A 23415-nucleotide genomic window follows, 5' to 3' on the forward strand; every position below is an offset into this window, starting at 1 on the left:
GGGTCCGCAGGGGGGGGAAGGGGGGGGGAGGGAGGAGGCGGGGAGGGGAGAGTGGGGGGCGCTGGGGCCGACCCTGGAGGTATAGTTTTGGAGGCCCTTTTAAAAAGGGATTTTAAGGTATTGGGGGAATGGGGAGGGGTTTTTCATTTGTTCTAAGTTAGGAGTCCTTTCCCCTTTTTTTTCTCCTCTTCCCCTCCCTCCTCCTCCCTTCCCTCTCCCTCTCCCTCCCCTTTCCTTCCCCTTCCCTCTGCCGCCGAGCCCCGCCCCTTCGCGAGGCCGGACGGCGCCGACGCGCATGCTCTCGGGCGCCGGGCGCAGCGCTGCCCCCTGGGAGTTGTAGTCCGCTCTCCGAGGTCCGGGGCGGCCGCCTGGGGAAGGACAGGAGGCCGGGACTCCCCTTCCCAGCGTGCCCCGCGGCCCCGCGCTCCCCCCGCTCCCTCCCGTGCGACGGACAGCAGCGAGCAAGCTGGCGAGCGAGCGAGGTGAGGGAGCTGCCGGGTGGCGGAGGCTGACCGGGTCCGGGTCCCGGGGAGGGGGCGGCCGGGGGCTGCCCGAGCAGCGCGCGGGGGCGCTGTCCCTCAGAGCCGGGGCCGGCCGGCTCCCGCGCGGCTTTCTCGCCAGGGCCGGGGGGCTCCCGGAGCCTCGTGGGGGAGGGGGGAGTCGGCCGCCCCACAAACCCCAGGCGGGCCCCCGGTCCGTGGCCCGAGGGGGTTTCTGTCCGCCCGGGCCGGGCCGGGCCTCCCCTCCCCCCACTTCCTTCCCCCTTCCTCCTCCCCCTCCCCCACTTCCTCCTCCCCCTCCCGCTGCGCTTTCCCCAGAGCGCGGCTGCCAGGGAGAGGGGCCGGCCCGGGGGGGGGGGGCCAGCAGGCGCCCCCGGGCCGGCCCGGCCCCCCCCGCTTGCCGCCGTTTGTCCCGCACCGAGGCTCCCGGGCCGACCCCGCGCCGGGCATACAGCAGCCGCTTAATGAGTGCCGGGCCGGGGCCCCGGGGCCCCGCCGGCCCGAAAGGGGCCTCCAGCCGACACCGGGAGGCTCTCCCTCCCCCGTTCCCCGCAGACTTGAACGGCGGGGAAGGGGCTGCCTCCCCTCCGAGCGGCTGTCCGGGCCCGGGCGGGGAGGTCAGGCCCTGGGTAGGGGAGGGGGCGGAGGGGCGCTTGGGAGAGGAAACGGGCGTTTAGAGGAGGGGCTCACGGAGCCAAAGGGCCAGGCCAGAGAGCGCGAGGGTTTGGGGAGCAGGGAAACTGAGGCTGCGGGCCCTGGCCTGCCTCCGGGCCTCCCACTCGGGTACCATCACAGATGGGGAATGGAGGCCAGTTGAAGAGAGCTTTGGCTGGCCCCATGGCCAGGAGGGCTTCCGCTCCGTCCCACTGCCCGGCTTCACGAGGAATGTCTGAGGAGCAAGGCGGGGGCACGAGTTCCTTCTGGGGCCTAGAATTCCCCAAAGCTGCATTCCTGAAGCCTTTTCGGCGGGGAGGGTTCCAGGAGGCAGCAGTCGGGGGGGGCCCCAGGTGGGCACAGCTTTAAAAGGGGAGTTGGTGCTGTGCGTTTCGCCATAAAGGGTCCCCGTGAGCCTCAGGGGATGGGGAGACCCAGCCTGGGACACCCCTAAGAGCGGCCTGAGCTCTGAGGAGAATAGTTGGGGGGGGAGGGAGCCTGTTTTTAGTCCGGGACCTCCCAGGCGGGAGCTGCCTACTTGGCCCAGGGCTTAACTCTCAAGCCTTGGGCTGCTGGGCTTGGGACAACCATAGGTGAGAGGAAGGTGGAACATCTGGGTCCTGGGAGGGGGAGGAGACTTAGGGAGTTTTGGGACAGATGTGTCTCATTTGTGGGGGCAGCCAGGCTGGGGGACTAGGTCCCCCCTCGTTAAAGATTTTAATCTGTTTGGGTGTTTGGGGCAGCAAACGCCTTCTCCTGCTTGAAGCAGCAGCTGTTGTTATTTTGAAAAAACAGGACTGAAAAAAAGGGCTGATGTCTGGAGGGGGCCCGAGCCCTTCCGATGCCTTTTGGGCCAGCCAGGAGGGAGGGGCCCCTTGCCGCGCCGGGCTGGGGCTTGAGAGCAGGCGGCACTTTGAGTGTCATTGACTCGGGGATCCTCCCCGTGGCACCGATCAGGTGAGGGAGGTGTCGGAAGAGCCCAGAGCCCCGTCCGGTGGCTGCCGGCCTGTACCCGCCACACTGGTCACCTGGGCTGGTGTTCATCTCCCCCAGCTGCACTGCAGTAAACAGTCATTGAGTACCTGCTGTCTACAGAGTTTAGCTAAGACCAAAGCCTGTGCCTTTGGGGCTCCTGGCCTGGGAGCAGAAGGTCCCAATGCAAGTAACTTAATGTGCAGGAGCACCAGGATCTGGAGGGCTTGGAAGGGCTCCCTGGAACAAGTCGCTTTGGTCCTTAAAAGATGGGTAGGAATTCAACAGGAAAGGGAGCAAATAGTGTTGGGTAAAGACCCAGAGGTTGCAGAACACAGAAGGTCACTGGTGGGCCACAAGAGCCAGGGTCGGCTGCAAGCATCTCTCTGTATTAAAGCATGGACTCATCCTGGTCTTTTTTGTGAAACGCAGAAGGCTTTGATTTAGTTGGGCTTATGTTGACCCACTGATCCGAGAGGTTGTGGTGGGCCGAAGGCCTTGAAATAAATAGAGCCGGGGCCGATGAGGAACTTCTGCCCAGGACCTTGAAAAAGCCACTATCTTGCTGAGTCACCTTGAGCAAGAGACAGCCCTCTGTGGGCTTCAGCTTTCTCAATTTGTAAATCGACTGAGTTAGGCCAGATGGACTGAAATGCCCCTTTTAAAATTAGATTTGCTAATTGATTTTTCCTGCTAGGATCCTTGATGGACATATAACCTACCCTTCTCTCTCCTCTCCCCCCCCCCCACTCATACTCCCACCTCTTTCCCTCCTCCCCTCTTTCTGTCCCTCTCTCTTTCTCTGCCCTTTTCTTTGTCTGTCTTTCTCTGTCCTCAAGCAGCCACCCAAAACTCTCTTGCCCAGTCAACTGACTTTCAGTTGAATGGATAGCAAATTAAGCATAGAATTTAAAAGGATGAAGAGAATTGGCCCTATTGCTTTCAGGCAAGTGCAAAGCTCCCTTATTGGCCTGTTTTTATAAAGCCAACATTTTGTTCCTCCTGGATGTACGCAAGACTTGGGACAGAACAATCTCTGAAGAATCACAAATGACCGTCCCAAGGGCATCAGTGGGTGCGTGAGAGTAGGCTTTCAGCCCAGAACCAAAGTGGCACGTCACAGAACAAGAATGGAAGGTGTCACTGAGGAACTGCGTGCCAGGGTGAAAGAACAAATCGGTCACTTGGGGTGGGCAGCTAAAGGGCTGCCAGTGGGGGGCCCTGTCTAACACATGCAGGGAGGATCTGGACAAGAACCACACAGGTGGACCAGCAAGGGGGCAGATCCCTAGATTGCTATCTGCATTATTGGAACTCCAATGAGGAAGTTGAATAGATCTAGATCCATTGGAGTAAAATGATAGTTTTATGACATTTTAAAATGATTTTTAAAATGTTTTAATCAAGATTCTTCAAAATGTCAACATCAAATATTTATTTTGCAGCAACATGCCTTATCCTGATAAGAAATAAAAACATTTTTCTGCTCTTGACTGTGGCCAAAAGAACTGTTGTTGGTAAAGCAACAAAACCCCCTAAATGACAATATTCAGCGCCAAAACAAACAGTGGTGATGAGTGACTGACTGGTGAAACATAAGATGAATTTCATTGAAACTTGAATGTAATGAGTAATTAGGCAGAATCAAGTGTTTTCTGAAATCTGTTTGAATGATGATTCGCTCGTGCCCAACACTGAGTTTTTATTCCTTTGGTACATGTGAAAGAAAGAACATGGTTGTTGTTCCTCAAAAGCAGCCTTTCTCTTAGACCTCTGCTAGAGATTTGCTCGGATCAAATTGGGCTTTTCTTTCTTGGTGTTCTTACTGTTGTCAGTGTTTACTTGCAATAGCAAGGTTGGGTTTGTCCCGTGCCAAGGACCTGGTGGTCTGATAGAAGTAGTAACAAGACAGGGTCACCAATGGCTCCTAGTTTGGAAAACTTGTGACTCATAGAGAGCTTTGTTCTGAGGATCAGAGGCAGCGTACAGAGCACTCTGCAAACTATAAGCCCCTGTATACGTGTGAGCTGTCCTTAATAGTGTTTTTCTAAATGCGAAAGAGAGAAGGGCGTCTGGGGTGGGCAGCCCCAGGCCTTTGACCTTAATTGTGGACCGAAAGGCTCTGTCTTGTCCAGAGAGGTCTTCTGATAGCAAGGAGGATGGAGTGAGACTTCCATCACGAGGTTTTGGGTTAGAGGAATAGCCAGGAGCAGAGCTGCCTCCCCAAATGTCTTAGGAGTGATTGGCATTAGAGAGTGGCTCTCTAATGCCCTTTTCCTCATTCCTGACCTGGGACTGGAGTGAGGAGAGGGAATGGGGAGTGGTTAAGGGAAACCCCCTAGTGCTGGTCTGGCTGCCTCATTTCCTCCCAACTCTTCGTGCATACGTGCTTCATCATCCAGGAGGCATGGCAAGGACCCCCATCTGCTTCCCGTCCCAGCCATGTGGGGCCTGCCCATGGCCCTGCAGGGCACTTCAGTCTTGACCCTCCGCTCTGGGTTCCCTTGGCATCTGGCAAAGTGAAACCTTTAAAAGATCAGTGTCTTGTACTTCAGGGGTGCTCAGATCATGGCTCCATGGGCATCGTTACCGGTGACTGCCAGTCTGACTGCAGTCAGAATCTTGCTCTGAGGCCTTGGGAGGGGGATCCTCTGGGTAAAGTCCTGCCACTGGGTAAAGTGTCTCTTTATGTCTTCTTACAGGCCAGCCTCCACCGGAGACCCAAGCCAGCTCCCTCAGGATGCAGGAGGAACAGCCCCAAGAAGTAAGTTTGTGTCTGCTGTGAGGAAGCTCCCTTATGAGCACATCTGCCCATGACTCCCGGGGCGACCATGAGTGAGCGCTTGCCCACATGCAGCATCCTACCTTCAGAGCCCTCTCCCAGTCAGGCTGGAGCACTCGAAGTGGGCAGTGGTGGGAAGCAGTCAGGGAGAACTTGCAGGAACGGGATTGTGAAGGGCCTTATTGCTGAGCTCAGGAGCCAGCAGGAGCAGAACGGTGAGAGCCCAATCTCGGGAAGATCATTTAAGTGGTTATACCCGAGAAAGACTAGGAAGAGGCAGAACACAGGCAGTCACAGAAGCCCTGGCTGGAGGCAATGAAGGCCCGCCCGAGGGTGCTAGTGAGAGGAGAGAAAGGGGGTGCAAACGAGAAAGGGATGGCGGGTGGCTACTAGATTAGGGGGCGAGAAAGGGGAAAACAAAAAAATGGAAGTTTCTGTTCTGAGTAACAGGGAAAATAGGTTTAGAGGAATGCCTGGCCTAGGCTGGGAGGATCTTTGGGACAGAGGAGCAGGAGTGGATGCCAGACCACAGGGAACTGAGGTGGGGGGTACAGGGCGGCTCACCTGGTGGGGCCAAAGACATAACTGTCAAACAGTTTGGGATTTGACAAAAAGATAGGTCAGAACCAGTGAGAAGACTTCGTATCTGAGCAGAATGGGAGCAGGCGTGGTGTCTAGCCCCAGCTTGAGTGTCAGGGGGCCTGCAGAGCTGGTGCCTCCTCCTTGCTGTATGGGTTGTCCCATGCCCAGAGATGGGCCCTTTACAAGAGGTGAGGGGATCAGGAGACCCACCTTCTCAAAACACAAAAGATCTTTTTCATTTTTGGCCAAGATGTTTTTGTATTTGGGAATGAGCATCTTCTGACCCCTGAGGTAGACACGGCTGACGGGGGAAGATCTCCAGAGATAATAGTGGAAGAGGGGTCCGGCCACCCCCTCCTGCATTCTCTGTGCTTGACTACTGGCCAACACCGAGCCCATGAGAGCCATTGAGCACTGGAGGCAAGGGTGGGCTGCCCCTCTGGGATGATGTTCTCTGTCCGTCCTGTAGGCGTCGGGTCTGTCTGGGCTGGGGCGGCCTTATAGCGTCTGCATAGACGGGGCTGCCCAGAATGGTGAGGGCACGTGGGACGGTGCTTTACTTATGCACAAGTAGTGTGTGTAAAGTGAGCTTGTCTCACAGCCCGCCTTGTTAATGCTTGTCCTCGAGCAGTCACAAAGCTGTGTTACCTTTGCCGACCAGCCAGGGGACAAGGGCAGAGGAATCCAGCAGCTCCTGCTTGCTGGGCTTGCTTTAATCCCCGCGGCTTCTCCTGAAACATCCCGTTGTTTTGTTCTGCAGGCTGCGGAGGAGCCGGCCCCTTCGGCGGCGGCCTCGGAATGTGACCCTGGGGCACTCTCCAGTGACTCCCAGAATCTCTGTAAGTTTGTCCGGTAGAAATTTCATTGACTCTTCCTACTGGTAAGAGGCCAGTATCAATGGTGCTCTAGTCCCAAGAGGAAAACACAAGTTGTCCCAAAGTTAGCCAGCCCCTGTGCCGAAGGGATATGGTTGTGGGGAACCAGTCTTCTCTTGCCAGAATTTGTCCAACCAAGGGGCTTAGGGGGCAGGTCACTGACTATCACCCTCCAAATGAGCCTTGGGGAGAGGGCTTCAGTGGAATAGGAAGTAGCCTCCCAAAGCTTTGTAGCCAAAGGCTTGCGACTTCCAGCTTTGCAAGATGCCCTGACTTCCCCTCCCAGGACTGTGCTGACGCACTCACTGCTGCAGGCTCTCGTCTCCATTTGCCTTTAGATAGAGATCAGGTTGCAAACCCAATGTGGATTTTGTTTTGAGATGGAGACTGGAGGAAAGGTAGGGTGGATGATGAAGCCGGAAGGGTCTCAATGACTCTGCAGTGTCCTGCCCTTGGGCCTCTTAGTACAAGCTGCTTCTTGCTTGTGCTTGCCACAACCAGTGGCTCGGGCTTTGTCTTCCTTTTTCACTCTCTGGAGGCCTAGAGCTGCCCTTTTCACTGTGTTCTTGCTCTCTGACACAGAGCTAGGGAAAATCCCGGAGGGCTTCCTGCCCATGTAGAAAGTGTCCTTCCTGTGGGGCTGCTGGGCTGTTACATTCGAGGGGGCTCCTGTGGGCAGGCTAGGGGTCACCTCCTGACTGGTGTGATGGTGAGAAACAAGCCGTAGATGTATGAGCTTCGATGCTGTTGACCGGATGACAAGGTGACGGGACGTCTCAGGGTATCCTGTGGTCCCAAAAGGGCATTTGTCTTGGTGAGGCTTGAGGACTGTGTCCCAGGAAGCCCTGCTCTGCCAGCCCACCAGACACTGAGAAGCAGAAGCCTGCCCTTGTCTCTAGAAGCCCGGGGTGAACTTGCGGGCTCTTATTTCACTGTGCCTGGGGGGGGAGAAAGGGGTCTCTACCCTCACAGTGGCCTGCCTGACCCCACAGGCACACGCCCCGGGTCCATGCAGGCACATGTACAGTCGCAGTAGCTTGTCTTTTTGCCTCGTTTGCAGCTGATGTGGATGCTTTTAAGATCCTTCTGGAGATGAAAATGAAGAAGAGACAAAAGCAGCCCAGTCTTCCAGGTACTGTCACAGAATTGGTCACAGAAGAAGGAAGTAAGGTGTACGTGGTTGGCACGGCCCACTTCAGTGATGACAGCAAGCGGGACGTAGTGAAGGTACATTGGGGGTGTTGTAGGTGGGGGAGCCGTGTGAGGGAGGCTCCGACGGGCCTCAAGACCCCAGGGAGTCCGGCCAGGGCCCCGAAGGGGCTCCTCGACGCAGGGTTCTGACCGACTCGCGTCCTGTGTTTGCTCAGCACAGTGCCAGACGGCAGGGGCATCTCTCCCCCCCAGCTGCCTTCTGTCCACCCAGTTTCAAGAAGGCCAGATCGTCCCCGGGAATCCTTTTAATTAATTAATGATAATTCTTCTGGGATTCATTGAGAAGGGAGCCGGGACACTAGGCTTATCTCAGCTTAGTCCTTCCTTGGGCCTGCTGCTGAGGAGAAGAGAAAAAGGAAAGGAAGAAATAGCCACGCATTTTTCCCTCTGAACATATTATTTCCCTCTTCTTCTCTTCTTTCCCTCCCTCCTCTCCCCCCACAGTTAGCAGTATCAGAAAGTGTATGGGAGGGATCTTGCCTGTATTTCCAAAGAATGCTGCCTTTATGAAGGGTTTCAAGTGGGGAATGAGGGAAAGGGGTGAAAGAGAAACAGGAGACATTAGAATGTTGGAGAAGGCTGGCCGGGGGGTGGGGGGTGGAATAGAAGAGTAAGAGATTGTGCTGAGGATGCAGGTTTCTTGGGGGGAGACAAAAGATGGGGGGGGGGGGGGGAAGATAGCAAAGACCCCATCCGTTTTTGGTTTTCTGTCAGATAGAAGAGGAGGCAGGGGCAGGTAGCTTTAGCCCCGAGCCTGGCGGGATAGCTTCCAGGGCTTGCTCCTCACAAACAACCCAGGCCCTCTCTGAGCCAGACCTCCCTACTCCACAGGGGACAGGCCTGGGGACTTTCAGCCAGCAGGGGCCCTTCCCCCTCGCGAATGCCCAGGGCTGGGGTCTCTTGTGCTCTTTGCCCTCCTGGTCCTGTGGAAATGGAGGCCTGGGCTGGGCTGGGGATCCTGGCCAGGTGGGGCCTGGGTGCTGGTGCCCTCTGCTGGTCTGAAGCATCAGTGCAGGCAGCCTGCTCCCTTTCTAGAGCTCCCCTAGAGGGGCGGCAGCAAAAGCCGCCTTTAAGGAAAGGGAGAAGCCCACTCTTGTGCTTTGGTGCCCAGGGATGTCATTAAGGCCCGACTGGGGTCTCAGCGCTTGGTGATTGGGCCTGCCTGTCTGCTGGTGCTCAGACCCAAACCCGGGGCAGGCGTCCAGCAATCAGACTCTGCCCTGAATCCATTCACTTTGGGAGCCCTGAAAGCTTGCTGGCCCTTGGCCTGGGCCAACCTCTAGACCTTCCGTGTCTCCCCAAAAGTACCGTAGGGTCAGACGATATCTTCCCTTCAGAAATGTATAGCGGCCAACCCCAACATAAAGGGCAAGGTCAGGAAGGAGACTGGAAAGGTGAACAAATCAAAAACAAAAAGAATCCCACTCTAAAAAGCTATTTGAGTTGAAAATGTTTTTATAAATGAATGATGAGTGCTAGAGGGACAAAGCTGGAAAAGAAATGAAGAGAAAGGTGTGGAAGAAATAATGGGAAAGGAAATTTACAGCCCAGCACAAGAAGTGCAAAACCTCACCCAAGAAACCCATTCCCAGAAAATCCGGGTGCCCAGATAGAAGCCTGGCTCCGTGAGCGAGCAGAGATGCTGGGGCATTTAGCATCCTGTCTCGCTCCTGACTTGTTGCAGGCTTACTGAGATCCCACCTTGGGAGGCCTTTGGGAGGGGGCCCATTGAGTGACTGCCCTTTATTCCTCTCCTGACAGACCATCCAGGAGGTGCAGCCTGATGTGGTGGTGGTGGAGCTCTGCCAGTACAGGGTGTCCATGTTGAAGATGGATGAGAAGACGCTGCTGAAGGAGGCTAAGGAGATCAACCTCGAAAAGCTCCAGCAAGCCGTCAAGCAGGTATGAGCCCCTCCCCTGTCCTGGGAGCTCTGCGCCGTGCCTGGAGGCTGGGAACCGAGGCCTGCAGGCTCTGAGCATCCCTAGAACGGCTGCAACCCCAAATGCTCTGAGCCAGGGAGCGGCAGACTTGGCTCTGAGGGGCTGCATGACTGCTGCTGAGTCTGGGCAGAGCACTGTGGAGACGCAGAGAGACCCCCAGTTTTCAGGTATGGCTGTGGTACCTTATCCTTAATGCCATTGTCACCGGCCACATCCATTTCCCACATTGGGAAACAGGACCAAGGACACAGTGACAGATACCGATCATCAGTCTGTCTTGACGAGAGAAGCTGGACCCCCAGTGCCATGCCTCTCAATTCTGTGCTTCATAACTTCGGCAGAACCAAACTGTGCTCAAGACCCCGTTTGCCTTCCTCGGGTCCCCGTCATCCAGCACTCGTTGCAGATTGCCGAGAGCGGCTTAGTCGTCACTTGGGGCTCCCTAAAGGCCGCTTGCCTTCCTGTGGTGACAAGGGCGTCCAGGCCAGAGAGCATCTTCCCTGGCATCCTCGGGGTCCCCATGCCCTCTGCCTGCCCGCTTGCCTCTCCCACTGGCCTTCCTGGTGCCTTTCTCCTCCCGTGCATCTTGGGCAAGCTTCCCCTCAGGCAGGCTGCCTCTGCTTGTCTCCTGGGCTGCTGGGCCCAGGTTTGGGCAAGGGCGGCGTGTGTTCTTGGTCTGGCCCCAGACAGAGAGGGGCCGTCCTTGCCTTCTCCCTTCTTTGGGGCTGGGCTCAGTTTGAGTTTTGCTTTGTTGTCCCTTTTTTCTTGTTGAATGTGTCTTGTGTGTTGTAGCGAACGTGTATAGATTGCCTTCTGTATGCTGGGCCCTGTCCCGAGAGCTTTACAAATGCCACCTGGGGAGGGAGCACGATTACCCTGGCCCCTTTTTGTAGTTGAGGAAACAGCTGAGCCCCTTGGCCAGGACCCACCCCTAGACCAGTCTGCAGCCAGATTGAACTTGGCTCTTCCTGCCTCCAGGCCCAGAGACCTGCCGGCTGTCAGGGCATGTGTCGTTGTCCCCCGCCCCAGCCTCCTTCGTGTTTGCCACTTCTCACCCTGTAGAAGTGCTGTGTGTTCTTTGGGCCACAGCCTCGGTGAGCTGTCTCCTCCCCCCCCCCCCCCCCCCACTGCCGTGTACATCTGTTTTGTTCCAACTCTTAACCGAGACTAAAAATGAAGCCGCAAATTTGTCACTGTGACCTGGGCTTCTTTCCACCTCCACCAGGGGGGTTTTCCAGAATGCTGGGGCCAGGCCCCATGCCCGCCCTGCTCCCCAGCTCTCCCAGGATCACTTCCCATCTTGCCGTTGCCTCCACTTTGCCAGGCTGAGGCGAAGCCCGAGACCTCCCAGGATTAGTGGGAGTCTCGGCTACTGCACGCTCTCCGGTCGCCTGCGCCAGCTTCTGCTTTGTCCACATTGTTAAAACCTGAGTTGCGTCGAGGTCTGGGTGCGCCTTGGAACTGCTTGTCCCACCACCATCTGCCGGGTGCCTTCTGAGAGCAGGAGCATTTCCTGAGGATATTGGGCAGCCTTCCATTCAGACCCAGGATGAAAGGGACTGAGGACCCACTCCGGGACTGTTACTTTCTGCCCCCTGCCCAACTTGGCTGGTGCCCAAATTCCCTCCTTCCTTGCCCCCCAGTCAAGCTTTAAAAGCTCATTGGTAGGACGGGAGTGAGAATGAAGTGCCTCTGTTGAGGCAGGCCTGGGTTTCATGTGGACCCTCGGGCACAGAAATGCATGTTAGTTTTTGTTCGGGTGGTTGTGACCAGCTGGTATTTCTGCAGAAGTTTGCGACCCTCCTCTGGATTGGCTCAGTCACTCTGGAGCCCGTGGGGCCATTTTGAAATGCTGCTCCTCAGCCTTTATCTTCCTGGTGGGCTACATGAATGCATGAAGCACGCTATAGCTCTCCTCCTGGATGCCCGGGGCCCATGTGGTGGTTTCTTAGCTCTTGGGGACATCTCAGGTTCCAGCAGGGAGTAGCTGTTGGGCGCTGGAGCTGTCGTCATGAGAAGAAAGAAGTTGTTGCTGGGCCCACCATTGCTAGAAGAGGGAGGTGGACAGCCAGTGCCCCGTGGTCTGCCTGGAGTCAAGGAGTGAGGTAAAATGCCCTGAAAACGAGCCGGAGAAGCCACTTTGCAGAGTCACCAAAGGGCATTGGGCCGTGGGGGAAGATCTTCCGCAGTCCTGGTGTGGTCAGGGCCACTACTCAGAGGCCTTTGCAGAGGGTGCCCACTGCCAGCCCAGTCACCTGGGGAGAGCACACATCATCCTCATCCCCCATCATCCCCATACCCGGCATCCGGAAGAGATTGCAGGGTTTGCAGAAGCAAACTAAGGGTTCTGCCCTTGGGCCAAACCAAACAAGGCTAATCCTTCCTCCTCCTCATAACTTGAGATACCTGAAGACAGGATGTCCTCTGGTGTGGACCTCAGGCCCTTCATCGCTCTCCTGGTCACCTTCCTCTGGCCTCTCCAGCTTATTTCCTCCTGAAACTCTTTTGCCTGGATCTGGGCCCAGGACTCCAAGGCAGAGGCCGATGGGGCTCTCCCCTCCCTGGTCTGGAAGCCCTGGCCCTCTCTACCCAGCTCAAGCAGGTGCTGATGCCTCTTGGCAGACTCAGATGGCTTGGCTGTGGCCTGTCCCTCGGTCTCTTTAAGATACTTCCAAGAGTTCTCCTGCATCTGGGACTTGGGAGACTAGATCCCTCCTGATGGCAGCTTTGAGGTTCGACCTGCCGAGGATCCTTTGTCTCTTGTCTCTCCCGGCTTTTTGTCATCACAGATTTGATGAGCTTGCCTTCTGCGCCTTGATCCACATTCTTGGTAAAAGCGTTGGTGACCCAGGAGACCCCTGGTTGCTACAGGAACCTAGCCATCCCACCTGCTGTGGCTCTGCTGGGGCGACCGTCTGACCCACAGCTCTCCACTTCTCCAAGAGAGCAGTAGAAGGAGACGGCTCCTCCAAGAGGCACCTCAGGGATCCCATCAGAAATGGCCGGGAAGTGACGCTGGTCCCTGCCCTCACAGACAGGCTGGCTTTTTCCTGGGCCTTTTGGGCCCAGCATTCTCAGAAACCACTCTGATCATTTCTTAGACCCACCCTGGTCTTTCATCATGTTCATGGGCTGTAGTCTATCCAGTAGTCCCCCCACTGATGGGACAACCTCTTCTTTTCCAGTTCTTTGTTAGAACAAAAAGGTGCTACTAGTGTTTTTGGTACACATGGGTATAACATTGTCTTCTTTCTCGCATCTCCTTAGGGAATGAGCCTCACAGAAGAGGCTTATGTTAGAAACTTGAGCAACCTTCATTTGAAGGAACTCCTTTTCCCACCCATGTCGTCAGGGCTTCCTGGGGAGGCTGCACTGCACAGCTGGCTCCCCTCTGTGGCTTGTTGGTCCCCACCCTCATTACTGAGACAGACCTACCCGCCAAGGCTGCTCTGGGGAACCTCTCCCCTTGGCAGCTCTTTCTTTCCCCACAGATTGGGAGGTGAGCAGCATGGTGGTACCTCTGCAGAAGGAGGTCCAGGCTCAGCGAGAGCATGAGGAGCGCTGGCATGAGCTGCACCGCTCAGGTCTTTCGGCAGAAGGGCTGCCAGCGTGGAAGAAGGGGGTTAACAAGTGTTTGGGGTTAGTCATCCTAGACACGACCGACTCTCTGTGACCCGTTTGGGGCTTTCTTGGCAGAGATACTGAGGCACAGGGTGAAGTGACTGCCCAGGGCCACGCTGCTAGGAAATGTCTGAGGCCAGAGTTACCTCAGGTGATTCTTCCTGATGCCAAGTCCACACTGAGCCACCCAGCTGCTCCCTAAGTGACCTTGAGGCAAGATTGAGGTGTGAGTCTTGGCTCTTAAAACCCATGAGCCTGGAGACCCTCCTTCATCACCTCCATCTATGAAATGAAAAAGGGTGCTTGCAGCCCCTTTCTCCTACCGACTGTGGCAAGTCTTCAAGGATGAGCTGAAAGGGAGGTGGAGAGAGCCGTGAGATCCCACCTTGGATTACAAGCATTATTAAGTGCCTACTGCACCCCAGACTCTGGAGTTACAAATACAAAGAAGGAGAAGCTCAAACCCATAAAGAAGATATGGGGCTCAAGGAAGAGCCAGTGTGGAAGGTGATGCTTGAACTGTGTCTTGAAGGAGAGAGGGACGCACGTAGCAGATGGCCTTGGAGAGCTGCCCAGGGACTCCCAGGATGACTCCACTGGGCCTCCGCCACTGACACTACCCATTACCAGGCCCATAGCTGAAGCCTTTTGAACCTTCGGTGGCCCATGATCTCCCCTGTAGGGTGTGGAGAGATGGGCAAGGTGCCATGAGAGCCCAGGGCAGGAAGCCTCTGGCTGATCTCTTGGGCCCCAGACCCAGTTGGAGCCACTGCCCATGATGTTCCTGGCACCGGGCCCTGTGAATGAGGCCTCCAGCATCCTGGTGGAGCTGCCAGGTCCCTGTCACCCCATGTTTAATCAGGCCTGCCCCTTAAGCCCAGGCTCAGCCTCATGGGGATTAGTTGTGCCCTTGGCCACCCCATCGGATGTGTGCTTTGCAAAATGTCACTGAAGCATTTTGTGGAAGGCTGCCCTGCATCCTTTGTGGGGGTGTGACCACCTCAAGTGCCTCTGCCCTCCCCTTCTCACCTTTCCCGGCAGGAATTGCCCTCTTAGGCCTACGAGAACCCCCTGTCAGGGAGACCTGGCCCATCCTGTGACTGGCAGGTCTGGCGACTCCAGTGGCCCCGCAGTCCAATGATGGTCTGACAGACAGTATCTGCTGCTGCTGCTCCTCATTCTGGTCCTGACAGACACAGATATTTCCATAAATAAAGAGGAGAGAGTATCATATAAAATGGAATCCAGCTCGTTTCCTTTTTAAAAGCATGGGACCATTTCTGTACTTGGCTTCCAAGCCATGCTGTTTGGTGCCCTCTGACCTTCTCTTCTGAGTTTCTTTTTTTTAATGTCTTATTGACATGTGTTTCATTTTCCCTCTCATCAAAGATTCTTTCCCTCTGCCCCCCCTCCCCCAAACTTTTCATATCCTTCTTTGTCATCAGTGAGTGTATTTATTCAAGTACTCAGATCCTTCTGGCTCAGTCTGCACCTCAGGTGCTGTGTTCTCAGAGAGGGCGGGAGGCTCTGAGGTTGCCTTGGGCACTGGGCAGGTCAGAGGTTTTGAGCATTTGTCTCCTTGCTATCTTTCCCTCTGCATCAACTTCAGACAAGATGTCCCAGCATTCTCAGAAACTACTCTGATCATTTCTTAGACCCCATTGGTCGTTCATCATGTTCATGGGCTGTAGTCTATCCAGTAGTCCCCCCACTGATGGGACACTCTCTTCTTTTCCAGTTCTTTGTTAGAACAAAAAGGTGCTACTTGTATTTTTGGCACACATGGGTATAACATTGTCCTCTTTCTTGCATCTCCGTAGGGAATAAGCCTCACAGAGGCGCCTCTATGTTAGAAACTTCAGCGATGTAGGCCATCAGCCCAGATTGCCATCTGGCTGGACCAGAATGGCTGGACCAATTTACAGCTGCAGCAGCAGTGCCCTCAGCATGCCCTTACCTCAGTTGGCATTTTCCTTTCTTGGCTAACTTTGCCAGCCTCCTTGGTGGGTGTGTAGCTGCTGGAACTTCAGGATTGCTTGAATGTGCAGTTGTGGTTATTGATAACTTGGATTTCTCCTTTCAAAACTCCTATCTTTTAACCTTTTATTTCTTGGAGAATGACTCTTGTTATCTATTTATTTAAATGCGTCCCCTAGATATCTTGAATATTAGCCTGTACTACAAATGGTTCTTTACTCTCCTGGTTGACTGTTTGCCTTCTAATTTTAACTGCCTTGTTTTTGTTTGTGCAAAAGCCTCAGTTTTAGTTGGACGTGTCTGTTTTATTTTCTGTGCCTTTCTTTGGTCAAGATCTCTCTTCCTCTCTGTCTCTGTCTCTTTCTCTTTGTCTCTCTCCGTCTCTGTCTCTTTGTGTGTGTGTGTCTCTGTCTCTTTGTCTCTGTCTCTTTCTCTTTGTCTCTGTCTCTAGCTTTCCCTCTCTCCCTCCCTCCCTCCCTTCATTGTTGTATGGCACTTATGTCTATCATTAACAAGCTCCTTTTCCCCTAGGGTGCCTTTCAGCCCCATTCTTTTCCTTTGCTAGCACTTAGCAGAAACTGGCTCCTTGTAGAAGACCCTGAATCCTAGGTTCCCTCTCCTAGGCTGGATGCCCTTACCTTCAGGAGAAGGAGGGATGTCGTGCCCCTTTCTGATGCTCCATCAGCCTCCCGGGCCTGACTCACAGCCTCCTGCCCCATCTTGATCCCTCCTCTAATGCTTAGGTACTTTACCTATACAGACAGCCTAGCCTCTCAGCCCATGAGCCGCCATAGTGTCCATAATCCCCCTCCTATCCTTGCTGTCAGAGCCCTCTGCTACCTGTCTCCTTCTCTGTCCCATCTTCTCCCAGTGTGTCACCTCTGCCCTTGCAGTCCTGAAGCTGGAATCGGCTGAGACAGCCGGGTACCATTCTCACCTTTGCAATAATTGGCCTCCTGTCTCTTTGGGGGGAGGTACTGCCCAGCCCCATTGTCTGGCCCAATCTCATGTAGGCCTCTTGACCACAGTAATCCGTATTTGTGATCTCCCTTTACTCAGTCAGCCATGCTGCCCATCAGCTGAGGCTCCCCTCCTTTCTGGATGAAATATGACCACAACCATCTGCCAAGGGCCCCCTTTTCCCAAAGGTCCCTGGGCACAGGAATTCTGTGAGGCTGCAGAGAGGCCCTTCCTGTGGGGAATTCCCTTCCAAATAGTTTTGAGCACCTGCACCCACTGACCACTCAAAGACAGCAAGGCCAGTGGGCCTTGGGTCCCATGCTCTGACCCCATCAGCTTCCACCACCAGAAGGTTGAGGGTCAGACCTTTGCAGGCATCCACATCCTCCCCATCTGAAGCCCCTGGCCTGCTCTTGTGCCCCTCTCTTGGTCTCTTCTGCCTTTGGTGCCATCGCTTGGCAAGCACCCCTTACCCACCTCGTCCCTGGGCCCTGGGCTGGGGATGCCCCGCGAGGGGCTGACATTCTGTCAGGGGCGCCATGTGCACACGTAAGGAGATGCCCACCATCTGGGATCTCGGTTGTGGCTGCTGCCCCAAACCCTCCTTGGAGCGAAGGCTTGAGGGAAGGAGCAGAAGCCGAGGCTGGGGACCCTCGGGCCGCCTTCAGCAGGTTGGGGTGGGGACTTGCCGCAGGAGCCAGGGCAGCCATACCGCAAGTGCCCTGGGGGACCTCCATGTTTTCCGGGGCAGCAAATGGTCTGTATTTAATTTTGAAGCAAACTTGTCATCGTCCCCCTGAGTCAATATTTGAGGGCCTGGGCACAGTGCAATGGCGTCACCGTCCTTGGCCTGGCACTCCTGTCATTATTCCCAGCATCTCTCCCTGGGCTTTGGGGAATATGTGGCCCCTCTAGCGGGGTCCCAGCCTCCCCTGACCGTCCTCCCAAAGGCCCCCACACCTCATGGATGGGGGCATCCATACTTTTACTATCCCCATTTCCCGTTATAAGACCTTAAATCTTTCCCTCCCCCAAAAACTGGCCCTAGCCTCCCAGCTTTTTCCTTTTACCTCCCTGTCTGGTTCTCAGGGAGCCCCTTGGAGAGCCAGGGCTGAACGTAGGGACCCCCATCTCTCCGAGAGTCTGTGGCGGGCACCTTCCGTCCATCGTTTCCCAGCCTTGGCTCTTGGCCATCTAACACCCTGCCTCCCTCTTCCTCTAGAACGGAGTCATGTCGGGCCTGATGCAGATGCTCCTCCTGAAGGTCTCGGCGCATATCACGGAGCAGCTGGGGATGGCCCCGGGGGGCGAGTTCAGAGAGGCTTTCAAAGAGGTAAGGGCACCCCCGGAGGCCTGGTTGACCCCATCTGTGCCCTGCCCCCTGTGCCATGAGGTCTTGTCCTGGGACAGACGTACTGACGTGTGCTGAAAGCACTGACCCCAGGCAGGGGCCAGTGAGCCAGAGGAGAGACCATCGAGTCCCTGCCTCGCCCTGGGAGAGCGGTTTCAGGAACTATTTCAGTGAAGCCCACCCTGAGCCCAGCCAGCTCTACCAGCTCTACAAAGCCCAAGAGTCTGGGGCATCGCTCAGCACGTCCATCTCTCCCTCGGTCCCTGGTTCCCAGAGGATCTACCGTGTCCAAGTTAGATGGGATCCTCCCCCTGTCAGCTCAGGGACCCTCGTGGAGGTCCCTGAGGCCGGACCCATGCAGTGCCCCAGGGGGGCTCCAGCCCTATCGTCTGTGGGCCCATCCAGATAGAGTCTCCCCTTGGTTTGCCTTGAAGGACTCGTTGTATCCCCAAAGTCCTCATGGCCAGAGTCCCCTTTACTTGGAGCTCTCAGCTGCTCTTGTGTCTTGGTTCCCAGTCAGCCCCGGAATTGCCGTGCTTGGCCCAGCTTGTGGATGTCTCCTGCTCGGCCCATGTTGGGGTTCTAGCCTCGTGCCCTGCCCCAAATAACTGGCCTTCTCTGTCCCTTCTGGTCTCCCTTCCTTCCCCTCCCCCTGTACTGTTTTGTGGTAAATAGAGCTCTGTGTTTTTGTTGCGAAATAGCTTTTTCTTAAGTGAGATCACAGGAAAGACAGAATATCAGTTACTTGCAAAATATAAAATTACCCGAGGCTGAGGTAACATTTGCCTTGATTCCTGAGAGCTGGCACAAAGCACATTTCCGCTCCGGGCCAGGCCCCCGAGGCTGTGCACACTGCCTGCCCCCTCCAGGACCTGGCAGTGTGGCAGAGCCCCTGACCTTTAACCTCCCCCCTTCTCTTGCAGGCCAGTAAAGTACCTTTCTGCAAGTTCCACCTTGGGGACAGGCCTATCCCGGTGACCTTCAAGAGAGCCATTGCAGCCCTTTCCTTTTGGCAGAAAGTGAAGCTGGCCTGGGGCCTGTGCTTCCTCTCTGACCCCATCAGGTACGTGTGGCCCAGCCAGCCCCGTGCCCAGCAGGAGGTCCCTCATTTCCCAGCCGGGCAGCCTTTGGGGCTTTGGGTCAAGGCTTCAGGCTCAGAGAGGGCTGGCCTGGGGGAGCCAAGCACCCCACCCCCAACGCTCCCAGGGAATCATGGGATTGCAGGGGGAAGGCGCCGACCCTACCTTGGCCTGCTCATTCGAGAACTGACCAGCCACCTTCCCTTGGCACTGCAGGGAGGGGATGCTCACTGCCCACCTGCTGGGCCTCTTGGCTGAGGCCGAGGCACAAATCAGGAGGACACCTTGGACGAGTGCCCTGGGAGGCAGCTTATGTCCCAGCCCCTCTAGGAGCTTGAGAATGTTCAGATGGAGCAGAGGAAGGAAATGAGACCAGAATAATCATCGGAAGAAATAAAAGGAGGCTTTGAGCCTAGGGTTGGGTCGCATTAATCAGTATTTCTGAGGGTGGTGAAGAGAGCGTTGCCTTGTGCACCAGCTCCGGTGCTGCCTCCCCAAATAAATACACGTGGGTTGGAGATTCCCAGTCTTGAGCGGGCTGAGCCCTAGAGTCCCACGGGGCACCATGCTTCGTGTCAGGGTCCCCAGAGGCAGATGAAACGCCGTCTTCCTGGGCTGAGGAGCCTTGCTGTGTGGGCTCAGAAGTGAATCTCCCCCTTTCTCCCCGGGCTGAGGCTGAACAGCCAGGCCCCTGACAACCCTCCTCTCTCTCTGGGTTTCTCAGTAAGGACGACGTAGAAAAGTGCAAGCAGAAGGACTTGTTGGAGCAAATGATGGCAGAGATGATCGGCGAGTTTCCCGACCTCCATCGGACCATCGTCTCGGAGAGAGACATCTACCTGACGTACATGCTGCGCCAGGCCGCCAAGCGGCTGGAGCTCCCTCGTGCTTCCGAAGGTAAGAGGGGCCTGGCTCTCGTGAACCCCTGCTGCGGTCCAGTGGGGGGGTGGGGGGGGAGACGGGGTCCTCTCAGCAGCCCCAGGAGGGCGCTGTGCTTATGATCCCCTTGTACAGAGGAGGAAGCCGGAAGAGGTTAACTGCTTTCTCCTTTTGTACACTTTGACCGGGAACTCCGTGAGGGCAGGGACTGGCTTTTGCCTCCTTTGTGTCCCCAGTGCTTACTTGGCACATTGTGGCAGATAGTAGGCGCTTAATGAACGTTTATAGAGATGGGACGATACGGGAGGTGAGGAGGTGCCCTTGATGTGACTGGGAATTTGATCAGTGGAGAAAGGATCAGGTGTGGAAACGTGCAGCATCTACTACTGCTACTGTTGTTGTTGTCAGCTAACTATTGCCTCTGTGCCAGGGAGAAATGTGGGAGCCCTTCTTTCTAGCCAGGGGTCCCAGGAATGTTAGGAAGGAATCTGCTGAAGGGGCTTGGGGAGGGGGGTCAGCACTGCAGTGGAGGGACAGCTCCTCGGGCCACTCCCACCTTGACTCTCTCCCATCCGTCCACAGCTGAGCCCAGGAAAAGCATCCCTTCTGTGGTGGTCGGAGTGGTGGGAATGGGCCACGTCCCTGGCATCGAGAAGAACTGGAGTACGGACTTAAACATCCAGGAGATTATGAGGTGAGCGTCCCAGAGAGCGACCCATCCCACTCGAGCTTTCCTTTCCCTAAGCCTGAGTCACCCTGCTGGGTGAGCCTCGGGAACTGGCCGATGACGGGCAGCACGCGTTCTTCATTGTGCTGCTCACTTCCCTGACTTGGGTGTCCCAGCCCTGTGACTCAGGCCTGCCAGGCCCTTCTTTCGGGAGGATTAGAGGCATGACCGGGCACCTAGATTGAGGGCAGGTGCAACTTCCAGTTCCCTCTTTTTACAGAAAAGGAAACAGGAAAATCATATAGGAGGGCCCTCCAGAGGAGGGTCTGTTTGACCCGGACCTTGAGGGGCAAACAGCAGGGCAGCTGTTTTTGGAGGGAAACCCAGTCTGAGCAGAGGCGGAGTGCGGAGCAGCTGCTTGGGGGGCTCGGGCTGAGGGGGGCCAGTGGGAGGGCCGAGGAGCCGGGGAGTCCCACAGCCACCTCTGGGCATGTGCAGGGTGGACGGTGTGTGGGAAACCGTACGTGGGATGAGAGACAGGCAGCTGGGAAGGCCTCCTGCCTGAACCGGGAAGTCACCTGTCTCTTCCTGCCTTTGTCTTCCAGCGTCCCTCCCCCATCCATCTCTAGCAAAGTGTCCAGGTTTGTCGTGAAAGCTTCCTTCTTTGGATTGATGTGCTACGGCTTCTACCGGGTGGGAAAACGGACGGTCAACATAATCCTTTCCATGACAGCCGCACAGTCGTGTCTCCAGAGACTGGCTGAGATCAGACCTCAGAAATAAGGCGACGGCGGCAGACAAAGCCGGGCGGGCAGCAACCAAAAATCTGAATGGGTGCTAACAGCCACACACAGGCGGGGCCCGCAGGGGCTGGGCTGGGGGGCGGGGGGCAGGGCCGGGCCCGGGGCCAACGTCCGCCCCCCTAGCCACGGCCCAACCAGCGGCCGTCGCCGAGCGCCGGTGATGCCCGTGGCCACGTTCGGGCAGCCTCGAGAGGGCATCTTCTGGCTTGGGTTCCTTCCCCCGAGGGTCTCTGGTGGTGGGTTCCTGCCGAGTGGCGCAGGGACAGCTGTGGACCGTGTTGGTATCATGATACCATTGTTAGTTCTTGGTGCCAAGCACCTATAGGATAAGACAATTGAACGATCATCTTGTTATGGGGAGAATTTTATATCAATCATCAGCGTCTGTGTGTGTGTTGGGGGGCGGGGGTGGGATGTCGTTTTCAAAGCTCCTGGCTTCTCAGACAAACCTGTCAGCTGCAGCAGACCTGACTCCGTCCTGTGTGCCCATCCGTGCCCTCCCTCATGGACCCCCCTCCGCAGTTGCCTTCAGTCCTGGCCCCGTAGCTCCTCGTCCCCCATGGCCCAGCGGCCCAGGCCATCGCAGGGCCCCCTTTCATGTTTACAGAGGCTGGCCGGGGATTCATCAGGGAGGCTGCCAACCAGCTGCTTTTCCTAAGTCCTTGCTGCTCCGAGCCTTCCCCAGACAGCTTCTCCCTATGAGCTTTATTTAACAAAAATGGCCTTTCTAGACTAGTCAATCAGACAAGGTTGGTTTTTGGCTCAGGAGGGGTGCAGTGGTCCAGTCGGGGACCAACTTCTCAATCGTTAGAGTCCTGGGCCTTGGACTCCTCTAAGAAGCCTCACGTCGGCTGCTCGGCTGCCTTGCTCTGCCCTCTGCCCCTGCATGCCTGTCTGGGATTCCTCTCTCCTTTCTAGATCATGGTCTGGAAATGCGAGAAGTCCATGTCCCCACTCAGTTGAGATGAGATCAGTTCTGACAGCCCAGAGCTGAAGGCTACAGCCAGTACCCCTGGCACCATTCTCTGGCCCGGCTGGTATCCCTGGCATCTCTCTCTGGGCTGGGCCACCTTGCCCAGCCTTTTGGGTGAGGTAGGGAGGCTGCTCCATCTCAATCACTGTTCTTGGGAGGAACTCAGAGACACACTCAGTCATCTCTTGCTGTTAGGAACCACCGAGTGAAGCCCCCCAGCTTGCTGGGGGGGCATGCCTTCGGCCAGCCCCTTCTGGTGCTGGCTGCTGAGGAACTTGGGTGTGGGCCTTGGCCTTCCTCCACTTTGGGGGCCCAGCCAGGAGGCCTGGGCTTGGCTTTGCCTTTTTGGGGACTTTTTGGTTCTGGCTTTTTTTTTTCTTCTTTAAAGATATTTCTAGCTTGTATAGTTCGGTGCATTCTGCTTTAAAAAAAAAATCTGATAAAACCTCTGCTCAGGTAATTATAAATTAAAAACTAATTAAATGTCAGACAAGCCTTAAGCTGGGTTGTCTCCGAGCCTGTGGCCTGGGAGTGTGAGGGGGTGGGCCCCAGCCGGAATCGGAAGGAGAAAGTTCTGGCAGCCAAGTGCCATCAGGCAGGGCCTTCTCATTGGGCTTAGGAGCTGGTTGGCTGGGGCCTTTTCAGCCTGCCCCCCATGTTTCCCCCTCCATCCGTCCTTGTTTGAGATCCTGCAGAGCCATAGTGTATTGGAGGCACTGAGGGCTCCCTCCTATTCCTGCCTCCCCCGGTTCTCCAGGATGAAAGAAAGTGTTGTAAGCCCCCTCCCCAGCCTCTGCTCCTGTGCCCGGCAGTCAGAACCAGGGGCCGGCTCCACCGGTGGTGAAGGGGCCCAGAGCCCTCCGGGGCAAGACCCCAGCTGGGACACTTGTATCTTTCAGCTGGGTGACCCTCGGCCTGCCCAGGGCTTGGCGCGGAGGAGGCGGAAGGCTAGGGGACACTTTTTGTGTAAGCTCAGCCCCCGGGGCCCACAGACCCACCTGCTTGCGACATCTTGTCCTGGATGGCCTGGGCCCAGAGGGGGCTGTGCTGAATGGCGCCCATGCTGCTCCTGAGGGGCCGGGGAAGCAGCGAGGGTGTCCCCGGTACTGTCCTAAGGCAATGGAGAAATAGTCGCTGCCCCCATGGAGCCTCCCTCCCCTGTGCCAGCCCTGGCTGCCCACCTCCGCCCTCATCACTTGTGTAGAGCAGCCTGCTTTTATGACAGTTTACAAAATGCTGTGGAGATGAATTCATGTCTTTTCAATGCAACGGGCCAGAATTTGGCTGTTGACCCACTTTCCTGACTCAGTGTTAAACCAAATCGGATGAAATGTAACCAGCTGGAGAATGTTTTCCCAAAGTGTCATGGAAGACTGTGGGCCGGCTGGTGGGCAGGGCCCGCCGGGTGCTCCGGAGGCGCAGCCCCTCTCAGAGGCCAGCGCCTCGGTTTCTTAAGTGCCAGGCTGTAGTGCAGGCTACAGTTCTCTCAATCATGTCCTTCATGTAATTCAGAGATTTGTGGTTTCCTTGTGAAATGAAAATAAACTTTAATTTTAGAAGATGTCATTTTGTTGACTTTATTTGAAC

The 23415-nt window shown here is 56.0% G+C and overlaps 1 protein-coding gene across 1 annotated transcript; it reads left to right on the top strand.

Moving 5' to 3' along the window:
- Window positions 1–358: 358 nt before the first annotated feature.
- On the top strand, window positions 359–23389 carry TRABD (TraB domain containing). The gene is made up of 10 exons (XM_031940941.1): window positions 359–482; window positions 4829–4890; window positions 6251–6329; window positions 7426–7592; window positions 9339–9479; window positions 17299–17409; window positions 18351–18490; window positions 19231–19403; window positions 19968–20079; window positions 20658–23389. The coding sequence occupies exons 2-10, from the start codon at window positions 4867–4869 to the stop codon at window positions 20833–20835; spliced, it is 1125 nt and encodes a 374-aa protein (XP_031796801.1). The 5' UTR covers window positions 359–482; window positions 4829–4866; the 3' UTR covers window positions 20836–23389.
- The last annotated feature ends 26 nt before the right edge of the window (window positions 23390–23415 follow it).

This window comes from Sarcophilus harrisii, chromosome 5 (genome assembly GCF_902635505.1).
Source record: "Sarcophilus harrisii chromosome 5, mSarHar1.11, whole genome shotgun sequence".
In the NCBI taxonomy this organism is placed as follows: Eukaryota; Metazoa; Chordata; class Mammalia; order Dasyuromorphia; family Dasyuridae; genus Sarcophilus; species Sarcophilus harrisii.

Excerpts from the sequence above, each read along its gene's own strand:
- TRABD (XM_031940941.1), top strand. The coding sequence starts at position 4,867 with ATGCAGGAGGAACAGCCCCAAGAA. Across the intron at positions 9,480-17,298 it reads TCCAGCAAGCCGTCAAGCAG|AACGGAGTCATGTCGGGCCT; the intron begins GTATGAGCCCCT and ends CTCTTCCTCTAG. Across the intron at positions 17,410-18,350 it reads TCAGAGAGGCTTTCAAAGAG|GCCAGTAAAGTACCTTTCTG; the intron begins GTAAGGGCACCC and ends CTTCTCTTGCAG.